General features: G+C 35.2%; 1 protein-coding gene and 1 long non-coding RNA gene across 3 annotated transcripts in view; both read left to right on the top strand.

The window, feature by feature from the left end:
- LOC127844309 (b(0,+)-type amino acid transporter 1-like) overlaps positions 1-23,885 on the top strand; it is a 34,729-nt gene extending 10,844 nt beyond the window's left edge. The window contains exons 7-14 of one of the 2 annotated variants that reach the window (XM_052374417.1): positions 141-240; positions 1,015-1,059; positions 2,517-2,640; positions 3,031-3,134; positions 5,567-5,663; positions 6,742-6,891; positions 7,616-7,784; positions 23,674-23,885. In XM_052374417.1, coding sequence (XP_052230377.1) covers positions 141-240; positions 1,015-1,059; positions 2,517-2,640; positions 3,031-3,134; positions 5,567-5,663; positions 6,742-6,891; positions 7,616-7,784; positions 23,674-23,741 — 857 coding nt within the window. In that variant the 3' untranslated portion in view covers positions 23,742-23,885. Of the gene's footprint in view, positions 1-140; positions 241-1,014; positions 1,060-2,516; positions 2,641-3,030; positions 3,135-5,566; positions 5,664-6,741; positions 6,892-7,615; positions 7,785-20,109; positions 21,181-23,673 lie in introns of those variants that run through there. The other variant, XM_052374416.1, reaches the window with a different exon arrangement.
- LOC127844321 (uncharacterized) lies at positions 18,400-19,042 on the top strand. The gene is made up of 2 exons (XR_008032672.1): positions 18,400-18,747; positions 18,893-19,042. It is a non-coding gene; the product is annotated as an uncharacterized LOC127844321 (long non-coding RNA).
- Positions 23,886-24,530: the final 645 nt, after the last annotated feature.

Genomic DNA, 24,530 nt, shown 5'->3' with positions numbered 1-24,530 from the left:
GATGTTTAATACGATGTGGATGAGGTTTTATTGTTGTTTTACTTTTGTATACGATTGACATGCTTATTTTCGGTTACGTTCTTACAAATGCTCGCGCGATTAGTTGTTCCGCACTACGTGCGCGTTGTTTATGTACGCAGGCGGCCACACTGAGCTGCAAGACGGCTTCAAGGGCACGACCGGATCCGTTTCCTCCGTGGCTCTGTCCTTCTACGACGCCATGTGGGCTTATGACGGATGGTCTGTTGACTTTTTTATTGTTGTTGTTTTATCGCAATGAATTCATGTGTGTAAAGTGTCCTCCCAGATCAGCCTGTGAAGTCCGCACCACAGGCTTATCAGAGACGACACGTGCCGCATAGGCCGGATTTACGTTTAAAAGATACTTCCCTTAATCGAACAATCCCATGAAAGCGAAAGCTTGAATTAAAGCAGAAAGTGTCGTTCCTAATTTGCCTTTGCTAATCTGGGACGACAATTTACGCACATGTATTAAGGCTCGTTTTCCCACAGTGCGGCTTAAATGTTTTCAATGTTTTGAAGAACAGTTTAGTACATTGACTTTAGTGAAACACAGTCTACCATAGTAAATTCCGGCGTCGCTAACCAATTATCTATATTATATATCATGCGCGGCGTTATGTCAGCTATTTAGCTTTTACCTTTGGAGGTATCGGGCTCGATCCCCAGGTACGGCAGATTTTTTTTAATTAAATTAAAAAAGTCCGCACAGGCTATTCAGGACTGCATTTTCCGCCTACACTGGATTTTTGCTTAGAAGGGACCGCCTCTATAAAAGGAAAAAAAAATCAATCAAAGTGGAAAATTGCGTCCGTTATTAGCTTGTGAGGACAGTTACGCACATGCATTTAGACCGATTCGTCCACTCGGCTTTGTGGATTGTTAATGTTGGTATTAGCAGCGGTGAATTCCTAACACAGATTCAAATTTAAAACCTTTGAAAAATTTCCGTATGGATATATAGCTTTTATTGTAAATTCCTTTTTTTTTCAGGAACACCTTGAACTTTCTGACTGAAGAACTCAAAAACCCGTACAAGTAGGTTAACTTAGTAGCAGTGTAAGCAAACTTTCATGGCACGCTGTATGCTTTTTTAAGCTTTTTAACTTACATAAAAAAAAAATTCACAATACTGTATGAATACGTTCATGACCGATATAGATTTCAAATTTGAAACCGCGTTTTCAGCTGCGATATGGAGATTTTTTCACTTATAATATCTTTATGTATTAATACATTTATTCCTAGCGTCCAGAAAAAGGCATAGGCAGGATGCGGCGTCTCATCTGGGTCTGCGCTGTTTCCTTAAAGGAATTTCTGTATGAAATATTCTAAATATAGAGATAAATATACTAGACATCCATAATTTAAGAAATAAATTTGATCCAATTTAGAAGGATTGGAGAGTCCACTAGGCATAAATGGGTTAAGTACGCATAGCGAAAACAGTATTATGCGTGGGGCAAAAAATGTATGAATATCGTTTTAATAGTTAGGCTTGCTTTTTGAATAGCTTACTTAACGTCCTCATGTAAAGTTGCCTAGAATGTAAACCGACACCGAGTTGTCGACTATAAAATGAAATATTAGAATACAGAATGTGCATTTTGTAACATAACTGCAGTAATTTATTATCCTGTTTATCTGAGTGAGACAGTATAATCTGCTAACATTGCAAAACATGGCTCCAATTTAACCCATTTATGCCTAGTGGACTCTCCCATCCTTCTAAATTGGATCAATTTATTTCCAAAATTAGGGATGTCTAGTATATTTATTTCTATATTTAGTATATTTCTTACAGAAATTCCTTTTAGCAAAAAGCGCCGACCCTGATGATCATTTCCAAGTAGCTTGTTGAATGTACTCTATACTACAAAGAAAACGAAACCCCATCAAACGTCACCGAGGAAGGAACCCGCTTCAGCGATATTAACCACACGTTTTACCTTACGAGACACGCACCTGAAACCCTGTTCACCATAAACAAGAAATATATTAAAATTGTTATTGCTGTTCATTTGTAAGTCGCTTATGCGCCAAATGGAATGTTTGTAATCCTTTAACCATACACGCTGTGGCTAATATTATTAAAGGGACACGCAAGCAATATATTGATTTGGAGAGTTGAATTTAACACTGTTGTAAACTTTCATTACCTCTTTACGAGAAACTTAAGATTTGGCTTTCATCGTCGCGAAACGAAATACGAGTCTACTAATGACGAAATTCACCAACAATTTATTTGCCGTAGGTATAAAGGGGCAAGAAAAGTCAATAGCTGCGTTAGCCCGCTTCGCCGAAAATTCATTTGCTTAGTTATAACTCTAAATAAGAAACATATTTAAATTCTTACTCATTGATTGTAGATATAAGCAACGTTAAAATACGCAAACTATGCATTCAGTTAATTCTCAATTATAAATTCTGAGAAAGCATTGCTAAACATGGACCAACAGTGAAAATCACATCCTATTTTGATTTCGTTGTTATAGAAACCTGCCACGAGCCAACGTGTTCGGCGTCGTATTGGTTACGATCGTGTACGTCCTGGCCAACATATCGTACCTGGTTGTGCTCTCACCCGCCGGCCTTCTGGCATCCGACGCCGTCGCCGTCGTAAGTATTCCTACAGGAGAGTTGTCGCCATTTGAACGAAAAACGTGTTTAAACACTGAAGTGTGATCGCGTCAGGATAAACATCGGTTGTTTGGTATCAGTAAGAATATTCCAGAATTGTGGCTGTTGTAATGCTGGGTAGGTTGATGTTGGTGAGTTTGATGAGGGTGATGATGATCACAAATATGGTGATGATGATGATGCTGTTGCTGCTGCTGATGATGATGATGATGTTGTTGATGATGATGATGATGATGATGATTGATGATGATGATGAGGATGAGGAGGAGGACGACGACGACGATGACGCCGCCGCCGCTGCCGACGACGATGATGATGATGCTCCAACAACGTTAAACAGAATATCGTCATATGTTCTGTCTCTGCCAGGACTGGGGCAAGGCGATGCTGGGTAAGGCCTACGTCATCATGCCGATCGCGGTGATATTCTCCACGTTCGGGGCGGCCAACGGACTCTGTTATTCCTCGGGCAGGTGAGATCAGTCAGGCGTGCAATATGAGCCTCGTTCTGGCAAAACAGGACTTAATGCACGGGTGTGAAGTTTTGTTCCAGATAAGCCTGTGCAGTGCGTACAGGCTAATCGAGGACGACGCTTTCCGCTTTTGTGGATTTTTCTTGTTTTATGAAAATTTCTTTTAAACGAAAGTCCAGAGGGGCGAAAGGTGTCGTCCCTGATAAGCCTATGCGGAATATGCAGGCTAAACTGTGACGAAACTTTCCGCACGTGCATTCAGCCCAGTTTTCGTTGTAGCTATGATAATTATGAGGAAACCTGAAACCTTTAAAACCTGAAAATTATAAAGCGTTGCAACGCGAAACGATTGCATAATTTGGAGAGTTCCGTTGTTGTCGTTATATTTTGGGATACTACGAGATTTGCTTATATAAAGTATAAATCACATCACTTATTGTATAAGCACGGATGGCTTGTGGTCTGAGCGATAGATCTATACTCCAGGGTCAGTGGTTCGAGCCCAGTTGAGGGTTACTTTTTTCTTTCTTTAATTTTATTCTAGCATTTTACTGGAGCTTTTTTGATCCAATGTTTACATTTGTCAATATAAAGCATTTAATGACAAATTTTAACAATGTCAAAATATTATAACTCTCTGATTATACTCCTTTAATGACGTTTCGGCATAATGCCTTTATCAAAACATTGGAAATTATATGTTAACTACATTTTTACGTCTTTTGACTGCACAATTTAAATAACAAAGAAAAATGTTTTTAAACGTCAAATGACGTTGTACATGATGACGTCATAAATGGCGTTATATAAAATGGCGCCAAAAAAAATGTAAAAATTCGCCAAAAATGAAATGACGTTAAACACTTACATATTGTATCTTAATCTTATGTTAAATGTGTGCTAATCAGGCTAATCAGGGACGACACTTTCCGCCTAAACTTGATTTTTGGTAAGGAGGGACTTCCTTGAAACTAAAAATACCATTAAAACGGAAAGTGTCGTCCCTCATTAGCCTGTGCGGACTGCACAGGCTAATCTGGGACGACACTTTACGCAAATGAATTAAGCCAAGTTTTCTCAGAACAAGACACAAAATGATCAAAATAAAGTCACAAAAACTCTTTATTATTTAAACAAGCCCAGTCGATTTGTGTCTTCCTTTTACGAGTAACTTCTTAAGATATTAATGCACTTAATGCTTTTGCAAGTTAGCTGAATGGCTGAAGCAGAATGTGTGAATGGTTGTTGTTGCTGTTGTTTAAAATCCCTTTTGTACGTTGTCAAAAAGTGTACCTTGAGAAAACTATATAAACAACATGCAATGCGTAATATGTATTACATTTACTCTAAAACATTGTCCAATTATTAAACGATTGAGTTCAAAAGTGATTCAATTTAGGTCAGCCTTGGCGTCCCAATAACAGTTTCACTAGTTCGGATAACAAATATGTACACATATGAGCCGCGTTCTGAGAAAACTGGGCTTAATGCATGTGCGTAAAGTGTCATCCCAGATTAGCCTGTGCAGTTCGCACAGGCTAATCAGGGTCGACATTTTCCGCCTTAACTTGATTTTCGGTTAGGAGGGACTTCCTTGAAACTAAAGATACCATAAAAGCGGAGTTATTTTGTGTGGACGTGGTCAGCCTAGTATCTAAAGAACAATTTATTGATTGATTAATTGATTGATTGATTGATTGATTGATTGATTGATTGATTGATTATATAGAAATAAAATGATTGATTGATCCATTCATTTACGTATCATTCAATCAGGCAATCGTGCAATAATACATTTGAAATACAAATGTATCAAAACGAAACACGTTCATGAATCTTCAGTTAATCCTTAAATAATGTTAGGTTTTGTAGCATGGGTAAAAATTACAAGCATTTCAAATTTGTTTTATATCACACAGACTCACGCTTTCGTGTACGTCAGGTAGGTAAACAAATCGGAGAAAACGCCAAATATTCATAATTATACTCTAAGATCATATGACCTGCGCCATGCAAAAATGTAGCCCCACACCAGCGTGCGCATTCGCACAGATTGTCCAATTCTACCATGAGACCACGAGACATTGCGAGACTTGATAGCGGACAGGGAAGCGACCTTTGACTGTTAGACCCTCTTGGTTTAACCCATTTATGCCTAGTGGAATCTCCCATCCTTCTAAATTGGATCAATTTATTTCCAAAATTAGGGATGTCTAGTATATTTTTTTCTATATTTATAATATTTCTTACAGAAATTCCTTTAAGCAAACAGCGTAGACCCTGATGAGACGCCGCATCATGCGGCATCTCATCTGAGTATACGCTGTTTGCCAAGGCCTTTTTTCTAGACGCTAGGCATAAATGGATTAATAATCTCTTATGTTTAGTTGAGGTATATAATTTGCGATGACTTCGGATTGTTTTCTTTGCAGACTCGTGTATGCCGCTGCACGTGATGGTAATCTACCGGAAGTGCTGTCATACGTTCACGTGAAGCGCTGTACGCCACTTCCGTCAATAGTCCTCACTGTAAGCGTTCGATTAAGTTTATGTTATAACGTGTATAATTGTGGCTTGTTCTGAGAAAACTGGGCATAATGCATTTGCGTAAAGTGTCATCCCAGATTAGCCTGTGCAGTCCGCACAGGCTTATCAGGGACGACACTTTCCGCGTAAACTTGATTTTCGGTTAGGAGGGACTTCCTTGAAACTAAAAAAAACATACAAGCGTAAAGTGTCGTCCCTGATTAGCCTGTGCGGACTGCACAGGCTAATCTGGGACGACACTTTACGCTCAAACATTATGCCCAGTTTTCTCAGAACGCGACTCAATTCATCTGAATGTGATATTCATGAAACGCCTCATGAAATGCCCGCTTCTGTATTGGTATGTTATTTTTGTTTCAAAAGTCGTGATATTTCGTCTTAGAATATTATTTTTGGGGTTGTTTGTGTGTATGATTCTCGTAAGAATGAATTTCTCACTCAAATATGTAATTCTCGTATAAATGAAAATTTAAATTTGGGATTCTGTTTCGATGAGATATTTTCGTTTCAGTGCGAAATTCTCGTTTAAGTGCGATTTCCTTATTTTAGTGTGAAATTCTAATTTACATGAAAGATTATTTAGATATTTTTTTTCTGCTCAGCGTGAATGAGGTTAATTGAAGTGTGTTTGTGTTTTAATATGTGTGTTCCTCGTTTAAGTCTTTTTAGTTCTGTAATATGATTGGGACTGCAAATTATTTTATTCTAGTTTTAAATTGTGTGTTTTATCACGGTTTTTCCCACTGACTTTCGTTTCTTTATTGTTTTGTAATCGCGTTAAGTGTCTTTAGAATCTTGTTTTTTTGCATTCAATTTTCGTGAATGTGTGATTCTCGTTTAAGTGTGAAAGTCTCGTTTCAGTGTGTAAAATTTCGTTTTAGTATAATACTCTCGTGCCAGTGTAAAACTCTCGTTTCAGTCTGGTATTCTCGTTTCAGTATTGGATTCTCGTTTCAGTGCGAGAGTTCCACGTTGCGTCCTGCGATATTTATGTTTCATTCGGATATTCTCCATTAAGATTCTTAATCCCCATTTCAATCTTTGACGATCTCGTTTTCAGTGTGTAATAGCCATTCTGATGATCATCCCGGCCAACATCGGTCAGCTTGTGGATTTCTTCAGTTTCTCGGCCTGGCTCTTCTACGGCACATGCGTTTTCTGTGTGGTCATCCTCCGTATACGCAAACCTAACGCCGAGCGCCCTATCAGGGTATGTTGATTAAACAAATAGGCATAAGACTCAATGCACATTCAATCACCTTCGCTTATTACACTATTTATTTATGTTTCGCTTGATTTGTTTTCCTATACTGAGTGCAATTTGTTTTTGTTCTATCCGCCATTATTTTGTAAAGTCTACCCTTGACTGAATTAATCTGCATATTCGCGGACATCATTTGTTAGGTCATATATTATTGCAGTCATCCAAATGAATAAAAGATGATTTACACTCGTTTGCGTATTTCATTGTTACTGTTTTAGTTGGTAGAGCACTGGAGTAAAAAACGCGGGTTCGATTTCCGGCCCGACCACAGGATTTCGATTTGTCATTCTCCTGTTACCTCTGATTAAAAAGGAGTTTTAACATTATTCAGCTAAATATATATGCATATACTTGTAAGTACGTGTACACTGACTTTCTCAGGAAAATTGTAAGTGAACTGACCACCGCGTTATGACGAAATACTGTTGAAATCGGCGAAAAAATTATAATATAACAAAAACAAACGATGGTTGCCCTTGCGGGCATTCACACTGATTTCTATAGTGTTATTGCTATATGGTTTCCATTCCAGGTGTTTATACTGATCCTTATAGTGTTCATGTTTTCGTATTTCAGGTGTTTATACGGATCCCTATAGTGTTCACGCTCTATGGTTTCCATTCCAGGCGTTAAAAGCTGACCCTATAATGTTCATGGTTTCGTATTTTAGGTGTTCATACTGATCCCTATAGTGTTCACGCTGTGCTCCATATACCTTGTGGTGGCCCCTATAGCGCAGAACCCCAGTCTCGAGTTCCTCTGGGCCGCCGTGTTCATCGTCGGCGGCCTTGTGTTCTACTTACCTTTTGTCGTCTTCAAGCTGGACAGGGGATGCTTCGGTAAGATTCGAAAATCGCAAAGTTACATATGAGCCTAGGTCTGGGAAAAGCGGTTTTAATGCATGTGCGTAAAATGGCTTCCCCGATTGGCCTCTGCATTCCACACAGATAAATCAGGGACTTCACTTTCGGCTTTCGTGGAATTGTTCGTTAAATGGAAGTCTCTTCTAACCGAAATTCAAGTCTAGTCGGAATGTTCCATCCCTGATCATCCTGTGTGGTCTGCACAGGCTTATCTGTGACGACACTTTACGCACATGCATTAAGCCCAGTTTTCTCGGAGGAAGGCTCATATTGAAGGAACCAGACGCTGATTTCTAGAGTATTCTTAACTCTGTTTTAACAGGGTTAGGTTAAGATCGCATTTGACATGTTATAACATAATGGGCAACATATCATCGTAAAATTATCAAAAGCCAAAAGCTTTAATTAAAAAATATTTTAGAAAAAAACCATGTAAGCAGTAATCAGGAACTCTAAAATAAGACTGTGTGGCTTAAGCCAGATATCTATGACAGACATAATAGCTTTTGAGACATCGGGACCTGTTGCTTGAGCGATGGGACACGTGGTGAGGAGTATTGCTTTGTTGCTGGAAAAATATTACGTTATCGTTGCTTTGACAATACCACGCATATAATGCGGATACTTTGATAATAGATGGCACTTTGATAACAGAGAACGAGAAAAACCACGCGCGAGATATGAGTTCTTCAGCTTTTTGCATTTATTTTCGTTTATTTGGGTTTTAAGACGAGGAATATTTTGGCCGATTAATGGTAAACCACTTCGTATTGAGAAGAAAGACAATCGCTTGTAAAGGGTTGATTTTAATAAAAATAAAACATACAATTCCATCGAACATCAGCATGAAGTAGATGATCAGTGCATATTTCAACAAAACAAACGTGCTTCGAAATTACTCAAGAACGTGTTTACTAAACGAATTAAAAGATCAATATAGTAGTGCAAATATGGAGAGGTTCATACCACCAAACTGGTCTCCGATCATAAACAAGGAGTTTTGCATATCAAAATGTTCGTTAGGTTCTGTAGATTGTGAAAGTATTGATTATTAGGTTCAAAAGTGCTGGGGGTGGGGGGGGGGGGGCTGAGGAATCCAAGATGGCGTCCAATATGTCCGCCAAAGAAAGGGCTGTCAATGATATAGCTATTTATATGAAAAAATTCTTTCGTTTTCTTATTTTCCTTTCTTGTTTGTGACATAAATGATGCGTATACTTCCAACTTACTATTTAATCGTTTTTTTTGGTTGCAAAAACGTAATAAGTTATATTTTTGAGACATTTTTTTCACTTATCTGTTACTTAAATGAAGGGGTAGGGTCAGTATTTATATTAATATGTGAAATAACAGTCACCGAAATTAAAGTATTTCCTCAAATGATACTCAAGACATTTGCGATTACAAAAAATATAACTTTTCTATACATGTTTGGTAAGGTTATTATCCATTTTATAGGTTTAATATTGAGTTTGGTTAATGTGAAATTTATCAATGGACAAATGGTAAGTTTCTTATGTTTGATAAAACATTGTCTATATTCTCTTTTATCAGCATCAACCCTTTCATACACAAACCAAAGGCATTTAACTTGCACATTCATCTTAAATTATTAAAATAAAATTATTTTATTATTTTAATAGCTTAAATCAGTTATCTAATCCATAGCTGATTTTCACAATGACTCCTCTTTGATATAAATATGTCATAAGTTTCCGTCTGCAGATTTTAAAGGTCATGTGTTTTTAAAGCCGTTTTCCTTTTTGTGTATCGATGATTAGATGCAGAGCAACTATTTTGGTGCATCAACTATTTTGGTATGTATCATTCAATTATGCAAGTGATTTATATTGTAATCATTTACCTTTGTTGTATAATGTAGATTATCCTGTAAGAACCTGTTATCGAACATCACCTAATATAATAGGTGCTACCTAATTTACGGGCAAAAGCTTATTTGATGTTTGTTAAAGATAACACGGGTAATAAATTATATGTCTGCACATTATCATGCAACAAAACATTCAATTTCTTTACAAAACAATATGTAATTTAGCAAAGCAATAAAATATAATTTGTTCAAATCTTAAAAAGTTTATGAAGCTATGCTTTTTGTATAGTAACCCTTTGTACTGTTTTCAAACTCTTAAACATGTATTTCATTTTTTGTTTACATTTTTCAAAACAATGTTAGAATTAAAAAAAAAATCTTGCGAAACTGTGTTTTATTGATGTTTTCCATATGCAGGGATGCCATTTATGTTTTAGGGCGAGATTATTTCTAAAACGATTTTATTTAACTTAAGCATAAAAAAGAATGGTTTCGTACTTCATTATTTTGGTCCCATGTCTAAATCGTCGACATCGTAAATGTATCCCCTGCATATGTAAATGAAAAACTTTTTGTACTTAATTAATGTTAATAAACATATAAATGCAACAACCTTGCGGGAGTGTTTGCGTCTATCTTGAAAGAAGTGCATAGACCTCATTCACTGCGCAAAATTACACAGACCAGAAATATCACCTTTGGCTTTGGACACAATACTCTTTGCATATCTTCCGCACTGTTAGAGCGTATGTCATGAAATGTTGTAAACTTATTGTATTTTTCTGAATCCTCAGGAATTAACAGTTGTTAAAAACTATCGCTTATGGCATACACAGATTGAACATTACTAGGTTTGTGCTAAGTAGAAAATACTAGTAGCAAAAATTTCGGTTTATGATGAAGACCCACATCATAAGCTTAACGCTAAATATATGAGTGTACCTGTCACTTTATGTGTGAGACAAAAAATAAACAACATACTTATTATCACGAATTTACTGTTATCAACAAGAATTGTTTTACCAGTAAATAATTTACCAAACCATATTTAAATAAAATATAATCAAATATTTTTCACCTGAATTTAATTACATTATTTCGTTTATTTTCATTTCATTTAATTCATTGTCATGTTTTGAAAGTAAAGATATTCAGTCATTATGGAATGTAGCATTGAACATATAGACAGCAGCTGCGTATTGCATGTGAATGAGGCAGTTTCCACATGAATATGATTATAAAATAACAACCCGATTATTAAACTGCATGTACATCCCAATTGATTAAAGTCAAGTTTTTGTATGTTCAAGCTCATAAACAAAATAACACATTCAGTATGTTAATTTATACCCTTATCTTATCGCCCTTGTTTCTGTGCGCTCAACACATGTAGTATTAGACACACTGTTATGAGTTTGCATATATTCGGTAAGTTCCTACCACGCGTTTGTTAGTTAAAAAAACACGCTCAGTCATGGCACTAAATGTCAATTAGTTGACTTCATCAAAGATGTAGAACCAAAAAAAATACTCCACTCATCCAGTACGCCTTCCATGAAGAAATTATAACAAGCAGTCATCAAATAAAATGAATACCGTATCCTACACTTTCGCTTCTTATATGGTCTTCAAAAAATTAATCAGAGAGAGTTGACAAGACTAAACTTCTGCATTTCGCTTATTTGCATTTTTTTTCAAAGTGTCAGCATAATGTGCAAAATAATAATGGTAATACACATGGTCTCAGGTGTGTCAAATGAATGTTTAGGCAAGGATTATTAATTATAGGTATAAGTTTACAACACACTCTTTTGTAATAAAAATATTGCAAAGTGTGCTACTGGCACTGCATTATGCACATTTATATTTAAGCAAAAATTAACATTCATTTATATAATAAGCAAGAAATCTGATACTTAAAAACAACTTAGTAGATATTGTTTAATGTAAAATGTATTACTCAAAGTCATCATCACACAATGAGACAACACAATGGTCTCTAAACATAGTGTGCTTTTTAATTGTGGCATACATTTTATGAATTAAAACTAGTAATAGAAATACAGAAAAAAAACGTCTAGAGCTGCCTGGGAACTATCATTTTTAATATCAACAATTCATTTGACATGCCTGATTGCAAATTGTTAATTTCACTATTCTTTCACATTGTTTTAACACCTGATATTTGTAATGCTGTATATTCTTTTTGCTTACAGACATACAGAGTCTCTTCACAATAATTGCAGTTTCTTTACAGTCCACTAACGTTGAACAGTACAGAGTCACAATTGCTAATGTTTCAGTCCCGGTCAAGCTTTATAGGTCGAGAATTGCTTCGTTGTTGAGTACAAAGCACGCAGTCAGTTTTGCTCAGCAGAATGCTTCATGGAATGTGTGAAGTCCAGCATTTGACAGAGCAGCTTCTAAAAGAAAATCAAAAAGAATCCATAAAATGTACATATGAATTAGTCTATTTCCAATGTGTTTGTAAGCACAGTTTGTTTTTTTACAGTTTGAAACAGTTTGGTACGAAAATGATCGAGTATGAGTCGGAGATGCAATATTGTTTACAATCACAACGTAACTTAATACATCACAAAAGAAAGGGTCTTTAGAATAATCACGTTACTTCACGTAGAATATAATCAAGAAATAACTCCAAAACTTAATAAAATGATAACTTTTATGTTCCATTAGTTTGACTGAATAATAATGACCTTAAATTTAAAATCGGCGAAATTTTGTATGTGCCGAAAACAGTTCCCATGTTATCAAAGGTAATCTTTAGCAATATTATATAGATTGATGTTTTATGTAACCAAACGTAATATTTTAATTGAATAATGACTTACCAATCGAGTGCATTCCATTAATTTATTAAATTTGAACAATGTAAACATCCACCAGAGTATGTCAGTTTCAATTTTTACTTCTTAATGACGTATTGACGAAAGCAGTGACGTCACACAGACATGTATAGTTGTCGACGAAAGAAACGCGGCCGTTCATGTTGTGAACAAATTAAACTTTTAAACTTTGTTTATTTATGTAAAGGGATAATATTAACTATAGAATATTGGGTTCATAGAAGAAGTTAATTCGAAACTAATCTTATTCGGTATTGTAAACCGGAAGTGCGCAAATAATTAAGACGGGTTATCTTTTTAAGATTTTGTTTACAACATCTAGAGCAATTCTCAATTTGCAAAGCATTATGGGAAACAGGAAGTGTCACACTGGGAAGAAAACAGACGTATTTTGATCGTAGAAAATCATAATACAATAACAAAGAGTACGATTCGCTACTTAATAATTACTGCCATGCCGTATTATTTCATGAGGAATGCATCTACGTGTCATATAGCGTTTATCGGAGTGTCTATGTGCTCCAGCGCTCTATGATTTTCCATCGCGAAAATAGGTGACGGCAGAAATTATTTGGCTTGTATCCCTATAAAGTAATGTCTCTAAATATTTCAGAAAAGTGATACAAATAAACGGTCAACGCCCGCTTCGCGGGCTTTTGCCCGTATTATCGGACGTTTTGTTTCGGTTCTTTATGCACATTAGCAAAAGTGCGCATGACGTCACATTGATAAACATATGGTCGGACATGAGCCTACTTAGCTTGAAACAAATGCGCTGAAATCAAGTTTAAGGAATGCATTTATGGAAATTTACACTGTTTTATGTGTTTTTTGCCATTACTTTTTGAATGCATTTATCAAAACGTGCATTAACACACCAAAAAGCATATTTCCGTTTGCAATTTTGATTGCAGCAGACGCAGATTTTTTCGCTGAGTCTGGGTCACGTGATAGTCATGTGACTTTGTATATACTGGAGTAGTTTTTATGAAGTGTGGGGTAAAAGGTCATGTTTACATCGGCGGCAATTTTGTTTTGTCTGCTAGAGGTGACAATAATCAGGGGATCATTGTTATGAATTCTTGAAGGTAGTTTGCTGGAAAACTTTACAGATAAATCATTCAATGATTGAACTGTTGGTCATTTGTTAATACAAAATGTTTTTGTCATTTTAAGTGTTTCAATTTTAAGGTAATTTAACGTCATTTCTTCAGTGTTCGATTACTGGTTCGTCCACCATAAAACTCAAATTATTGTATTGATGTAAGTGCAGTCCAGTGCCATTTATGTTTGATGATGCATTAAACATGAGAACAAAAAAAGGCACATGAATGTCTTATAACAAACATGTCTTTAAAAGCAAAATGTATTTTTAGTTTAGAGAAAAAGTTATACATACAAAATAATAACTATTAATCAAGTCCCACATCGATTTTATTAGAAACTTGAGTAGTAGTCGGATATGCACTAGTTAGGGATACAATAATATGTCACTAAAATAGTCGTTATTTTCTAAAGGTTCTGTTATATAGAAGCTGTTGATCGTTTTTAATAAAATAGTTTCCTAACAGGAAATGACAAGGTGTGCATAAAGATACCATGAAGGCTTCCATACATGTTTAACAACAAATGAAGAAACCAATGTGATGGGAGAAGTTTTACTCATAGAATTTATTATAATGGTGAGATATTACAATGACACCCACACATATTAATGTACTGTTTGAATCGCTCTTTGTATAAGAACAGTTAGAATATACACATCAGAATCATTTAAAACAATAAAAAAACAGGGACAAGCACAGTAATTATCTTTAAAAAAATATTTCTTGCTTTAAAATGTATTGCAATTAGGTTAGTTTTTCATCACTGTTATATATAAAATCATATTAATAATGTTTAATAAACAATTAGATTAATGGTTTGTCTTTATTACTGGGGAAATGAAACGTATTAAATTTGTTTGTATAATTTATAAAATAAATATGTATTGGCAAAATGTACAATTCAAGAAAATTGCCATTTCAGAAAACGTATTGGTTGACGTGACGATGAAAAACCAGGCGAATATCGGTGCGACACCTTAGAAGACCAGATCAGCAAGGGGCAACTTTAACTGGAACACACAATGTTTTATTTGTGGAGAAAACTGTAATCCGAATCGTGATAATTCATCAAGAGGTTAAAGCCGAAGCTGGTCTTTAGTTAAAACTGTAGAATCAGTGGACCCGACTAACTCTATCTATAACAAAGTGTTAGAAATTGCATTGCAAACGAATGATACAACTATAATCAATCGTTTGATCACAGTAGCAAACGGAGATCTGGTAGCGGTTAATGCACGGTATCACAGGAAAAAGAGTTGCCTTACAAAGTACTATAAACAAAATGTGTATGCCTATGCTGATTACACACCACCTAAAGTTGTGTCACATCTGCCAACCCTGAATAAGAACTTATATGTTAGTTTAGCAGAGAAGTTAAAAAACGAATTTGAGCACAAAAATGGTAAAAAACAAGGTTTATTTTTTGTCCATATAAGAGTCAGGTTCGTTCAATTAGCCCATGATGAAGGCTGCACAGGTGCACAATCTTACAAGAGTAGTTCTTTTAAGAAACTCCTCAATTCAATCTGGCCTGAGATATCTTTCGTTCACCATTATGGTGAATCTGATCTTGTTTGTTCATCACATAAGACCATCAGTGAAGCCATACGAGAAGCTAAGCAAATTAAACAAGAAATTCAAAACGATAATGACTTTTCTTATGAATACATAACAGAAACAGAAAATGAAGCAGATGAGTCAATCGTTCACAAAGCAGTAGGCATACTGCGTCGAAAAATACAAGACAAGAGCTTAAAACTTGACAATGAATACTATTCTCCAGATGAAATGAGCCTATCTGCACGGAAACAATTTGTTGATCCACTACTTTATAAAGCAGTTTGTTGGTTTTCTGATAAAAAGTGTTACAAGGAAGCATCTGAAAATGACAACAGGAAATGTTTGGCAATAGCGTGTGACATTTCAACCCTAGTTACTTTGAATCCATCCCCAAAGCATCTTGGTCTCGGTGTTCATCTATATAATGAATTCAATAGCCGTTACCTGATAGAAGATATGCATGCTCTCGGCTATTCAATTTCCTATCCCGATCTTCGGTTGTTCCTAATATCAGCTGCACAACATGCCATTAAAACTCAGAGAGTGACTGCATCTGGGGCATCGTACCAGAAAACATTCTTCCGAAGGCTCAAGGTGGGAAGCTTGTAGTTGCTGTCGCTGATAACTGTGACCACATCGAGAGAACAGTCGATGGGAAAAGGACAACGCATGCATGGCATTAATGCCTGTATTAAAGTTACAATAGATGGTTGTTTCGTTGTAACAGAACTCAAAACCAACCAGGAAAAGGCTGATACCATGATGATCATGCATGCAAAGTACAAAGCAGATTTGGGTACTACATCGTTGGTTATTCATTCTCCTGACACAGATGTACTTGTCCTGTTGCTCCACCATTACCAGGACATTGGTGCCCCATACATTTACATGCCAACTGGAAGAGTCACTGTCCACACTGATTGTAGACGTTTTATATCAATTCACACGTTGAAAGAGATAATCACCAAGGAGCAGAGTAATATTCTCCTTGCCGTATACTGTATCACTGGGTGTGACACAACTAGCGGTTATTATGGTAAGGGGGAACGAAAGGTGTTCAAGATGTTGATTGATAAAGCACACCAGTATCAACCAATGTGTGACATGGGCGAGGAATTTGTATTGATGGAGCTACAAAGGTAAATATGTACAAACTTTGTAATAAACCTGTATGGAGTCAACAACAAACAGACTCAACATGAGTTAAGATGTACCAAGGCTAAGAGTTCTGTACATCCAAGACTCCTTCCACAGACTGAAGACATTTTCATTCTACATCTACTCAGATGTGTGGTTCAGTTATGGATATGGCGACATGCAACAACCCGACCGTCCTGTCTTGTCAGACTTTGGATATGAATGTGACGGAACTGAGGCAGGTCTTAGACCAAAGCTGATGAACCAGCCCGCTGCAGCACCAGAGTTGCTGAATGACCTAGTATGCGAGTGTTTGGTTTGTGATGAAACATGTGTTTGTTCAGCAAATCATCAACCATGTACTGTAGCCTGTTGTTGCAGTGGTAACACTCAGACAGATTATATTACATGTACAAATAATTTAACATTGACATCGAATTTAGCCTCGAAATCGAAAGCTCCGATGATGAACAATAAACATTATCTGTCTAACATATTAGGCTATATATTGAATCAGCATCATATTTATATTTAAAAAGTGATTACCAATATGTTCTACACTGTTGTGTGCATACATGCTTCTAATGTTTTGATTAAAATAATTTGATGTTTTCACTGTTTCAAATTGTGAGGTTGAGAAATACATTATTTCATATGAATATAATATTCTACAGTTAGGCATTACGTGCTGTTAAAGAAAATTATGTCACACAAATAGGATAGGAAAGCTTGTGTATATAATTGTATTTCCAGTGAAGACTTATCTCGTTTATATTGTGAATATATTGTTGAGATTTTTTTTTTGTTTTTATCAGTATTAAATGTATTTGTATAAGAATGTGTATATATAACTTCGTTAATGAATGCATAGTTTTACAAACTGCCTATGATGTAGTTTCATGCTATGATGATAATTTGATAAAACAACAATGGTTTATACACAATTCAACTTTATATCAAGCTACAAAATATTTAAACGTATGACTATGTTGTATACTTAACACAGCGTGAACATAGTTATAATTGTATAACAAAGTATACTTATTTTCCTTATAAATCGAATAAAATTGAATGGATGTTTATTAATGGGTAACAAACTGTTTCATGTGTATACTAGTAATAAAATTATTTTTGTGTTTATATTGTGTTGAATATTTTGTTGGTTAACACTAAAACACACGTATGATAAATTGTCAGCCATCTTAACTGCTCGTTTGGCTGCCATATTGAAATTGTAATCTTGTGCATATTTCAGTTTTTTCAAATGTTCACACCATAAGAATAAATATAAATTTATTGATAAAACGTTGAGCAAACAAAACCCTGATATGATAAAGAGCTGCTAAGAACCTCAGCATATGTTTCACTGAAGTGCATATACATTCGCCCCACCCACTGTATGGTGCCTCCAAAACAAAAATAAAACAGATTGGAAGATATTATTTAAAGCTTTTGTGTTTATTTGTATTTATTTATTATATCTGACATTTAAATATAATGAAAACTTCATTGCATGTATTGAATTTGAACATATATGTTAAACAACTGACACACATTCACATATTTTTTTATTTTTAAATCTTAATTTTTATGAAAAAAATATATATTCACTCTTAATTTACAACATGTTTCCATGGAATTACAATTTAAATACTAAAACTAACAATTATGACAGTTTAAACAGATACAAAATAGCAAACATTTACGAAAAAAGTCATTTTTTAATGTTTTCTTTTCTTTTTTTTTGCGGCCATCTTGGACGCCATCTTGGATTTATCAGTCCCCCAGCACTTTTGAAAAAAAACATTTCCCAATCTACAGAAACTTACGAACATTTTAGTATGGGAAACTCTCTGTTTATGATCGGAGACCAGTTAACCCCTAAATATGCGAGTTATTTGAGACAGTTTGCTCTACTAATAAGGCTCCGTTATCCGACGTGCACAGAGAATCGAGGTGTTTACAACATCATGCATACCACCTATTGCAACTTGCCCTACTTTAACATTTCTATTATAAAATTTTCAGTATTTGAAACATAGTAATTACTCTACATGCTGGAATAGAAACACTGTATTGCTATATTTATGCCCCCCTTCGAAGAAGAGGGGGTATATTGCTTTGCACATGTCGGTCGGTCTGTCGGTCGGTCGGTCGGTCCACCAGGTGGTTTCCGGATGATAACTCAAGAACGCTTAGGCCTAGGATCATGAAACTTCATAGGTACATTGATCATGACTCGCAGATGACCCCTATTGATTTTGAGGTCACTAGGTCAAAGGTAAAGGTCACTGTGACCCGAAATAGTAAAATGGTTTCCGGATGATAATTCAAGAACGCTTATGCCTAGGATCATGAAACTTGACAGGTAGATTGATCATGACTAGCAGATGACCCCTATTGATTTTCAGGTCACTAGGTCAAAGGTCAAGGTCACGGTGACCCAAAATAGTAAAATGGTTTCCGGGTTATAACTCAAGAACGCTTATGCCTAGGATCATGAAACTTGATAGGTAGATTGTTTATGACTAGCAGATGACCCCTATTGATTTTCAGGTCACTAGGTCAAAGGTCAAGGTCAAGGTGACCCGAAATAGTAAAATGGTTTCCGGATGATAACTCTAGAACGCTTATGCCTAGGATCATGAAACTTGATAGGTACATTGATCATGACTGGCAGATGACCCCTACAGATATTCAGGTCACTAGGTCAAAGGTCAAGGTCACAGTGACCCGAAATAGTAAAATGGTTTCCCGATGATAACTCAAGAAAGCTTATGGCTAGGATCATGAAACTTCATTAGGTACATTGATCATGACTCGCAGATGACCCCTATTGATTTTCAGGTCACTAGGTCAAAGGTCAAGGTCAAACTGACAAAAACATATTTACAAAATGGCTGTCACTACAACTGAGAGCCCATATGGGGGGGCATGCATGTTTTACAAACAGCCCTTGTTATAACTATGTTTATTTTATAGAAATGTGTACTGATCATGCAGTTTAAGTTGTTTTCCGATGGAATTTTCTATTTTTTATGCAAATATTTCCTTTTTATCACCTCCACCATGTACCGTATCTTACAATTTAAAGAAGTGAAACTCCAGCTGCTGGAGCAGTATTGAATTCTCATTATAAACAATTAGTTGGTCCTTTATATAAGGCAAGTGACCGATTGCCCAAACAGTACAAAACAGCGCAATACAGCACAATACAAACCAACATAAACACAAAATATATATTAAGGATATAAATTTTAAAACACACTTTTATCTAAGGAACTTATAGTTCGTGCATGGCTTTTGTTTTTCTCTTTTATCGAAGTGCCATCCACTTAAGCAGCGTGAATGTATGTTTATTATTTATTTTGAATTAAATCATGATTTGAAAAGAAAATTTGATTCTAGTGCAATGTGATATTATTCGTTGATAATTAAGTTTGTAGCTTATGCAATTTAAAACTGCAAAACAATGATTGAATTGAATACAATTTAATAAAATCTGGAAATAGGACCCTGACTGCTGTGGCAAACACAGTTTCTTTCAGATACGTACTGTTTCAACTTATTGAAATGTTTACGGTTAAGGTTATGTTTATTTGACTCAATAACTGTAATTAATAAAGCTTGCTATTGATTGAAAACAACCCTTTTTGTTACGCTTTTGCTTCACAAAATTTTGAACGGTACATTGTCAATTCTGTTTTAATGATTTTAATGTTGTTGCTCACGTGTTATTGGACAATTTAACACAACAAGTGACTGAAGCATTTCTTAAGATATTATCATCTTACTTCCAGACAAGGTCACCACATTTTTGCAACTGTTGTGCGAGATCGCTCCAAGCCCATACGTTCCTGACAACTGAGGACACACTTAGTGATGAAACATGTGTTTGTTCAGCAAATCATCAACCATGTACTGTAGCCTGTTGTTGCAGTGGTAACACTCAGAAAGATTATATTACATGTACAAATATTTTAACATTGACATCCGAATTTAGCCTCGAAATCGAAAGCTCCGATGATGAACAATAAACATTATCTGTCTTACATATTAGGCTATATATTGAATCAGCATCATATTTATATTAAAAAAATGATTACCGATATGTTCTACACTGTTGTGTGCATACATGCTTCTGATGTTTTGTTTAAAATAATTTCATGTTTTCACTGTTTCAAATTGTGAGGTTGAGAAATACATTATTTCATATGAATATAATATTCTACAGTTAGGCATTACGTGATGTTAAAGAAAATTATGTCACACAAATAGGATAGGAAAGCTTGTGTATATAATTGTATTTTCAGTGAAGACTTATCTCATTTATATTGTGAATATATTGTTGAGAATTTGTTTTTGTTTTTATCAGTATTAAATGTATTTGTATCAGAATGTGTATATATAACTTTGTTAATGAATGTATAGTTTTACAAACTGCCTATGATTTAGTTTCATGTTATGATGATAATTTGATAAAACAACAATAGTTTATACACAATTCAACTTTATATCAAGCTACAAAATATTTTAACGTATGACTATGTTGTATACTTAACACAGCGTGAACATAGTTATAATTGTATAACAAAGTATACTTATTTTCCTTATAAATCGAATAAAATTGAATGGATGTTTATTAATGCGTAACAAACTGTTTCATGTGTATACTAGTAATAAAATTATTTTTGTGTTTATATTGTGTTGAATATTTTGTTGGTTAACATTAAAACACACGTATGATAAATTGTCAGCCATCTTAACTGCTCGTTTGGCTGCCATATTGAAATTGTAATCTTGTGCATATTTCAGATTTTTCAAATGTTCACACCATAATAATAAATACAAATTTATTTATAAAACGTTGAGCGAACAAAACCCTGATATGATAAAGCGCTGCTAAGAACCTCAGCATATGTTTCACTGAAGTGCATATACATTCGCCCCACCCACTGTATGGTGCCTCCAAAACAAAAATAAAACACATTGGAAGATATTGTTTAAAGCTTTTGTGTTTATTTGTATTTATTTATTATATCTGACATTTAAAAATAATGAAAACTACATTGCATGTATTGAATTTGAACATATATGTTAAACAACTGACACACATTCACATATTTTTTTATATTTAAATCTTAATTTTTATGAAAAAAATATATATTCACTCTTAATTTACAACATGTTTCCATGGAATCACAATTTAAATACTAAAACTAACAATTATGACAGTTTAAACAGATAAAAAATAGCAAACATTACGAAAAAAGTCATTTTTTAATGTTTCCTTTTCTATTTTTTTTGGCGGCCATCTTGGACGCCATCTTGGATTTATCAGTCCCCCAGCACTTTTGAAAAAAAACATTTCCCAATCTACAGAAACTTACGAACATTTTGGTACGGGAAACTCTCTGTTTATGATCGGAGACCAGTTAACCCCCTAAATATGCGATTTATTTGAGACAGTTTGCTCTACTAATTAGGCTCTGTTATCCGACGTGCATCGAGAATCGGGGTGTTTACAACATCATGCATACCACCTATTGCAACTTGCCCTACTTAAACATTTCATTTAGTATTATAAAATTTGCAGTATTTGAAACATAGTAATTACTCTACATGCTGGAATAGAAGCACTGTATTGCTATATTTATGCCCCCCCCCCCTTCGAAGAAGAGGGGGTGGGTATATTGCTTTGCACATGTCGGTCGGTCTGTCGGTCGGTCGGTCCACCAGGTGGTTTCCGGATGATAACTCAAGAACGCTTAGGCCTAGGATCATGAAACTTCATAGGTACATTGATCATAACTCGCAGATGACACTTATTGATTTTGAGGTCACTAGGTCAAAGGTCAAGGTCACTGTGACCCGAAATAGTAAAATGGTTTCCGGATGTTAATTCAAGAACGCTTATGCCTAGGATCATGAAACTTGATAGGTAGATTGATCATGACTAGCAGATGACCCCTATTGATTTTCAGGTCACTAGGTCAAGGGTCAATGTCACGGTGACCCAAAATAGTAAAATGGTTTCCGGGTTATAACTCAAGAACGCTTATGCCTAGGATCATGAAACTTGATAGGTAGATTGGTCATGACTAGCAGATGACCCCTATTGATTTTCAGGTCACTAGGTCAAAGGTCAAGGTCACGGTGACCCGAAATAGTAAAATGGTTTCCGGATGATAACTCTAGAATGCTTATGCCTAGGATCATGAAACTTGATAGGTACATTGATCATGACTGGCAGATGACCCCTACAGATTTTCAGGTCACTAGGTCAAAGGTCAAGATCCGGTGACCCGAAATAGTAAAATGGTTTCCCGATTATAACTCAAGAAAGCTTATGGCTAGGATCATGAAACTTCATAGGTACATTGATCATGACTCGCAGATGACCCCTATTGATTTTCAGGTCACTAGGTCAAAGGTCAAGGTCAAACTGACAAAAAACATATTTACAAAATGGCTGTCACTACAACTGAGAGCCCATATGGGGGGCATGCATGTTTTACAAACAGCCCTTTTTATAACTATGTTTATTTTATAGAAATGTGTACTGATCATGCAGTTTAAGCTGTTTTCCGATGGAAATTTCTATTTTTTATGCAAATATTTCCTTTTTATCACCTCCACCATGTACCGTATCTTACAATATAAAGAAGTGAAACTCCAGCTGCTGGAGCAGTATTGAATTCTCATTATAAACAATTAGTTGGTCTTTTATATAAGGCAAGTGACCGATTGCCCAAACAGTACGAAACAGCACAATACAGCACAATACAAACCAACATAAACACAAAATATATATTAAGGATATAAATTTTAAAACACACTTTTATCTAAGGAACTTATAGTTCGTGCATGGCTTTTGTTTTTCTCTGCTATCGAAGTGCCATCCACTTAAGCAGCATGAATGTATGTGTAACATTTATTTTGAATTAAATCATGATTTGAACAGAAAATTTGATTCTAGTGCAATGTGATATTATTCGTTGATAATTAAGTTTGTAGCTTATGCAATTAAAAACTGCAAAACAATGATTGAATTGAATACAATTTAATAAAATCTGGAAATAGGACCCTGACTGCTGTGGCAAACACAGTTTCTTTCAGATACGTACTGTTTCAACTTATTGACATGTTTACGGTTAAGGTTATGTTTATTTGACTCAATAACTGTAATTAATAAAGCTTGCTATTGATTGAAAGCAACCCTTTTTGTTATGCTTTTGCTTCACAAAATTTTGAACGGTACATTGTCAATTCTGTTTTAATGCTTGTTGATCACGTGTTATTGGACAATTTAACACAAACCAGTGACTGAAGCATTTCTTGAGACATTATCATCTTACTTCCAGACAAGGTCACCACATTTTTGCAACTGTTGTGCGAGATCGCTCCAAGCCCATACGTTCCTGACAACTGAGGACACACTTATGGCAACTGAGGACACACAGTTAACAACTGAGGACATACTTATGGCAACTGGGGACACACTTATGACAACTCATCTTGCAAAAAGTTAACCCACTTTCATACCAAAACACACTTAAACCAACATAAAACTGTGTTTTTTCTAAGTTTTTCTGAGCGGAAGTTGGTTTTTGCTAATGAAAGCGAGTTTTATGTGTGCTAAACTGTGCTTAACTGAGTTTAAAGTTGTTGTTTTTTAAGTAGATGTGTGTGTTAAAGCGAGTTTTTTTGCTGTAAGAAGTTGGTTTTGTATGTGTCAAAAGTGAGTCTTTTTATATATGATTTGGTTTATGTGTGTTTAAGTGTGTCTTTTTGTTTCATAAGCGAGTCTTTTACAACAGAAGTTGGTCTTTTTATAAACAGAAGTGGGTTTAAGCGAGTTTAATTTGGTCTTTTTATAAATAATTTGAGAGCTGCAGCAAGGCTAAAAGACTCACTTTAACACACTTCAATAAGTTGTTTTTTTTTTGTTTATTAACATAACTCAACAATAAAACAATAATTCTTCAACTAGGTTTTTGTTTCATGTTTATAGCCATATATTATCAAGGTGAATTGTAAAGGGGCTTTTTTACAGCTTGTTTGCCATTGCACCTTTTGTACATTTGTGGGCTCCCCATAATTTAAAAGAAATATTGGATGAAAATTGCTCTTTCAGAACATCACAGGTTCACAGATACTATAAAAATGTTAAAATGTTCAAACTTAGTTTTATACCTGAATATGAAATTGTTTGTCTTTC

The sequence above is a fragment of the Dreissena polymorpha genome, chromosome 9 (assembly GCF_020536995.1).
Source record: "Dreissena polymorpha isolate Duluth1 chromosome 9, UMN_Dpol_1.0, whole genome shotgun sequence".
Taxonomy (NCBI): domain Eukaryota; kingdom Metazoa; phylum Mollusca; class Bivalvia; order Myida; family Dreissenidae; genus Dreissena; species Dreissena polymorpha.
This window is presented reverse-complemented; position numbering and strand designations above follow the sequence as displayed.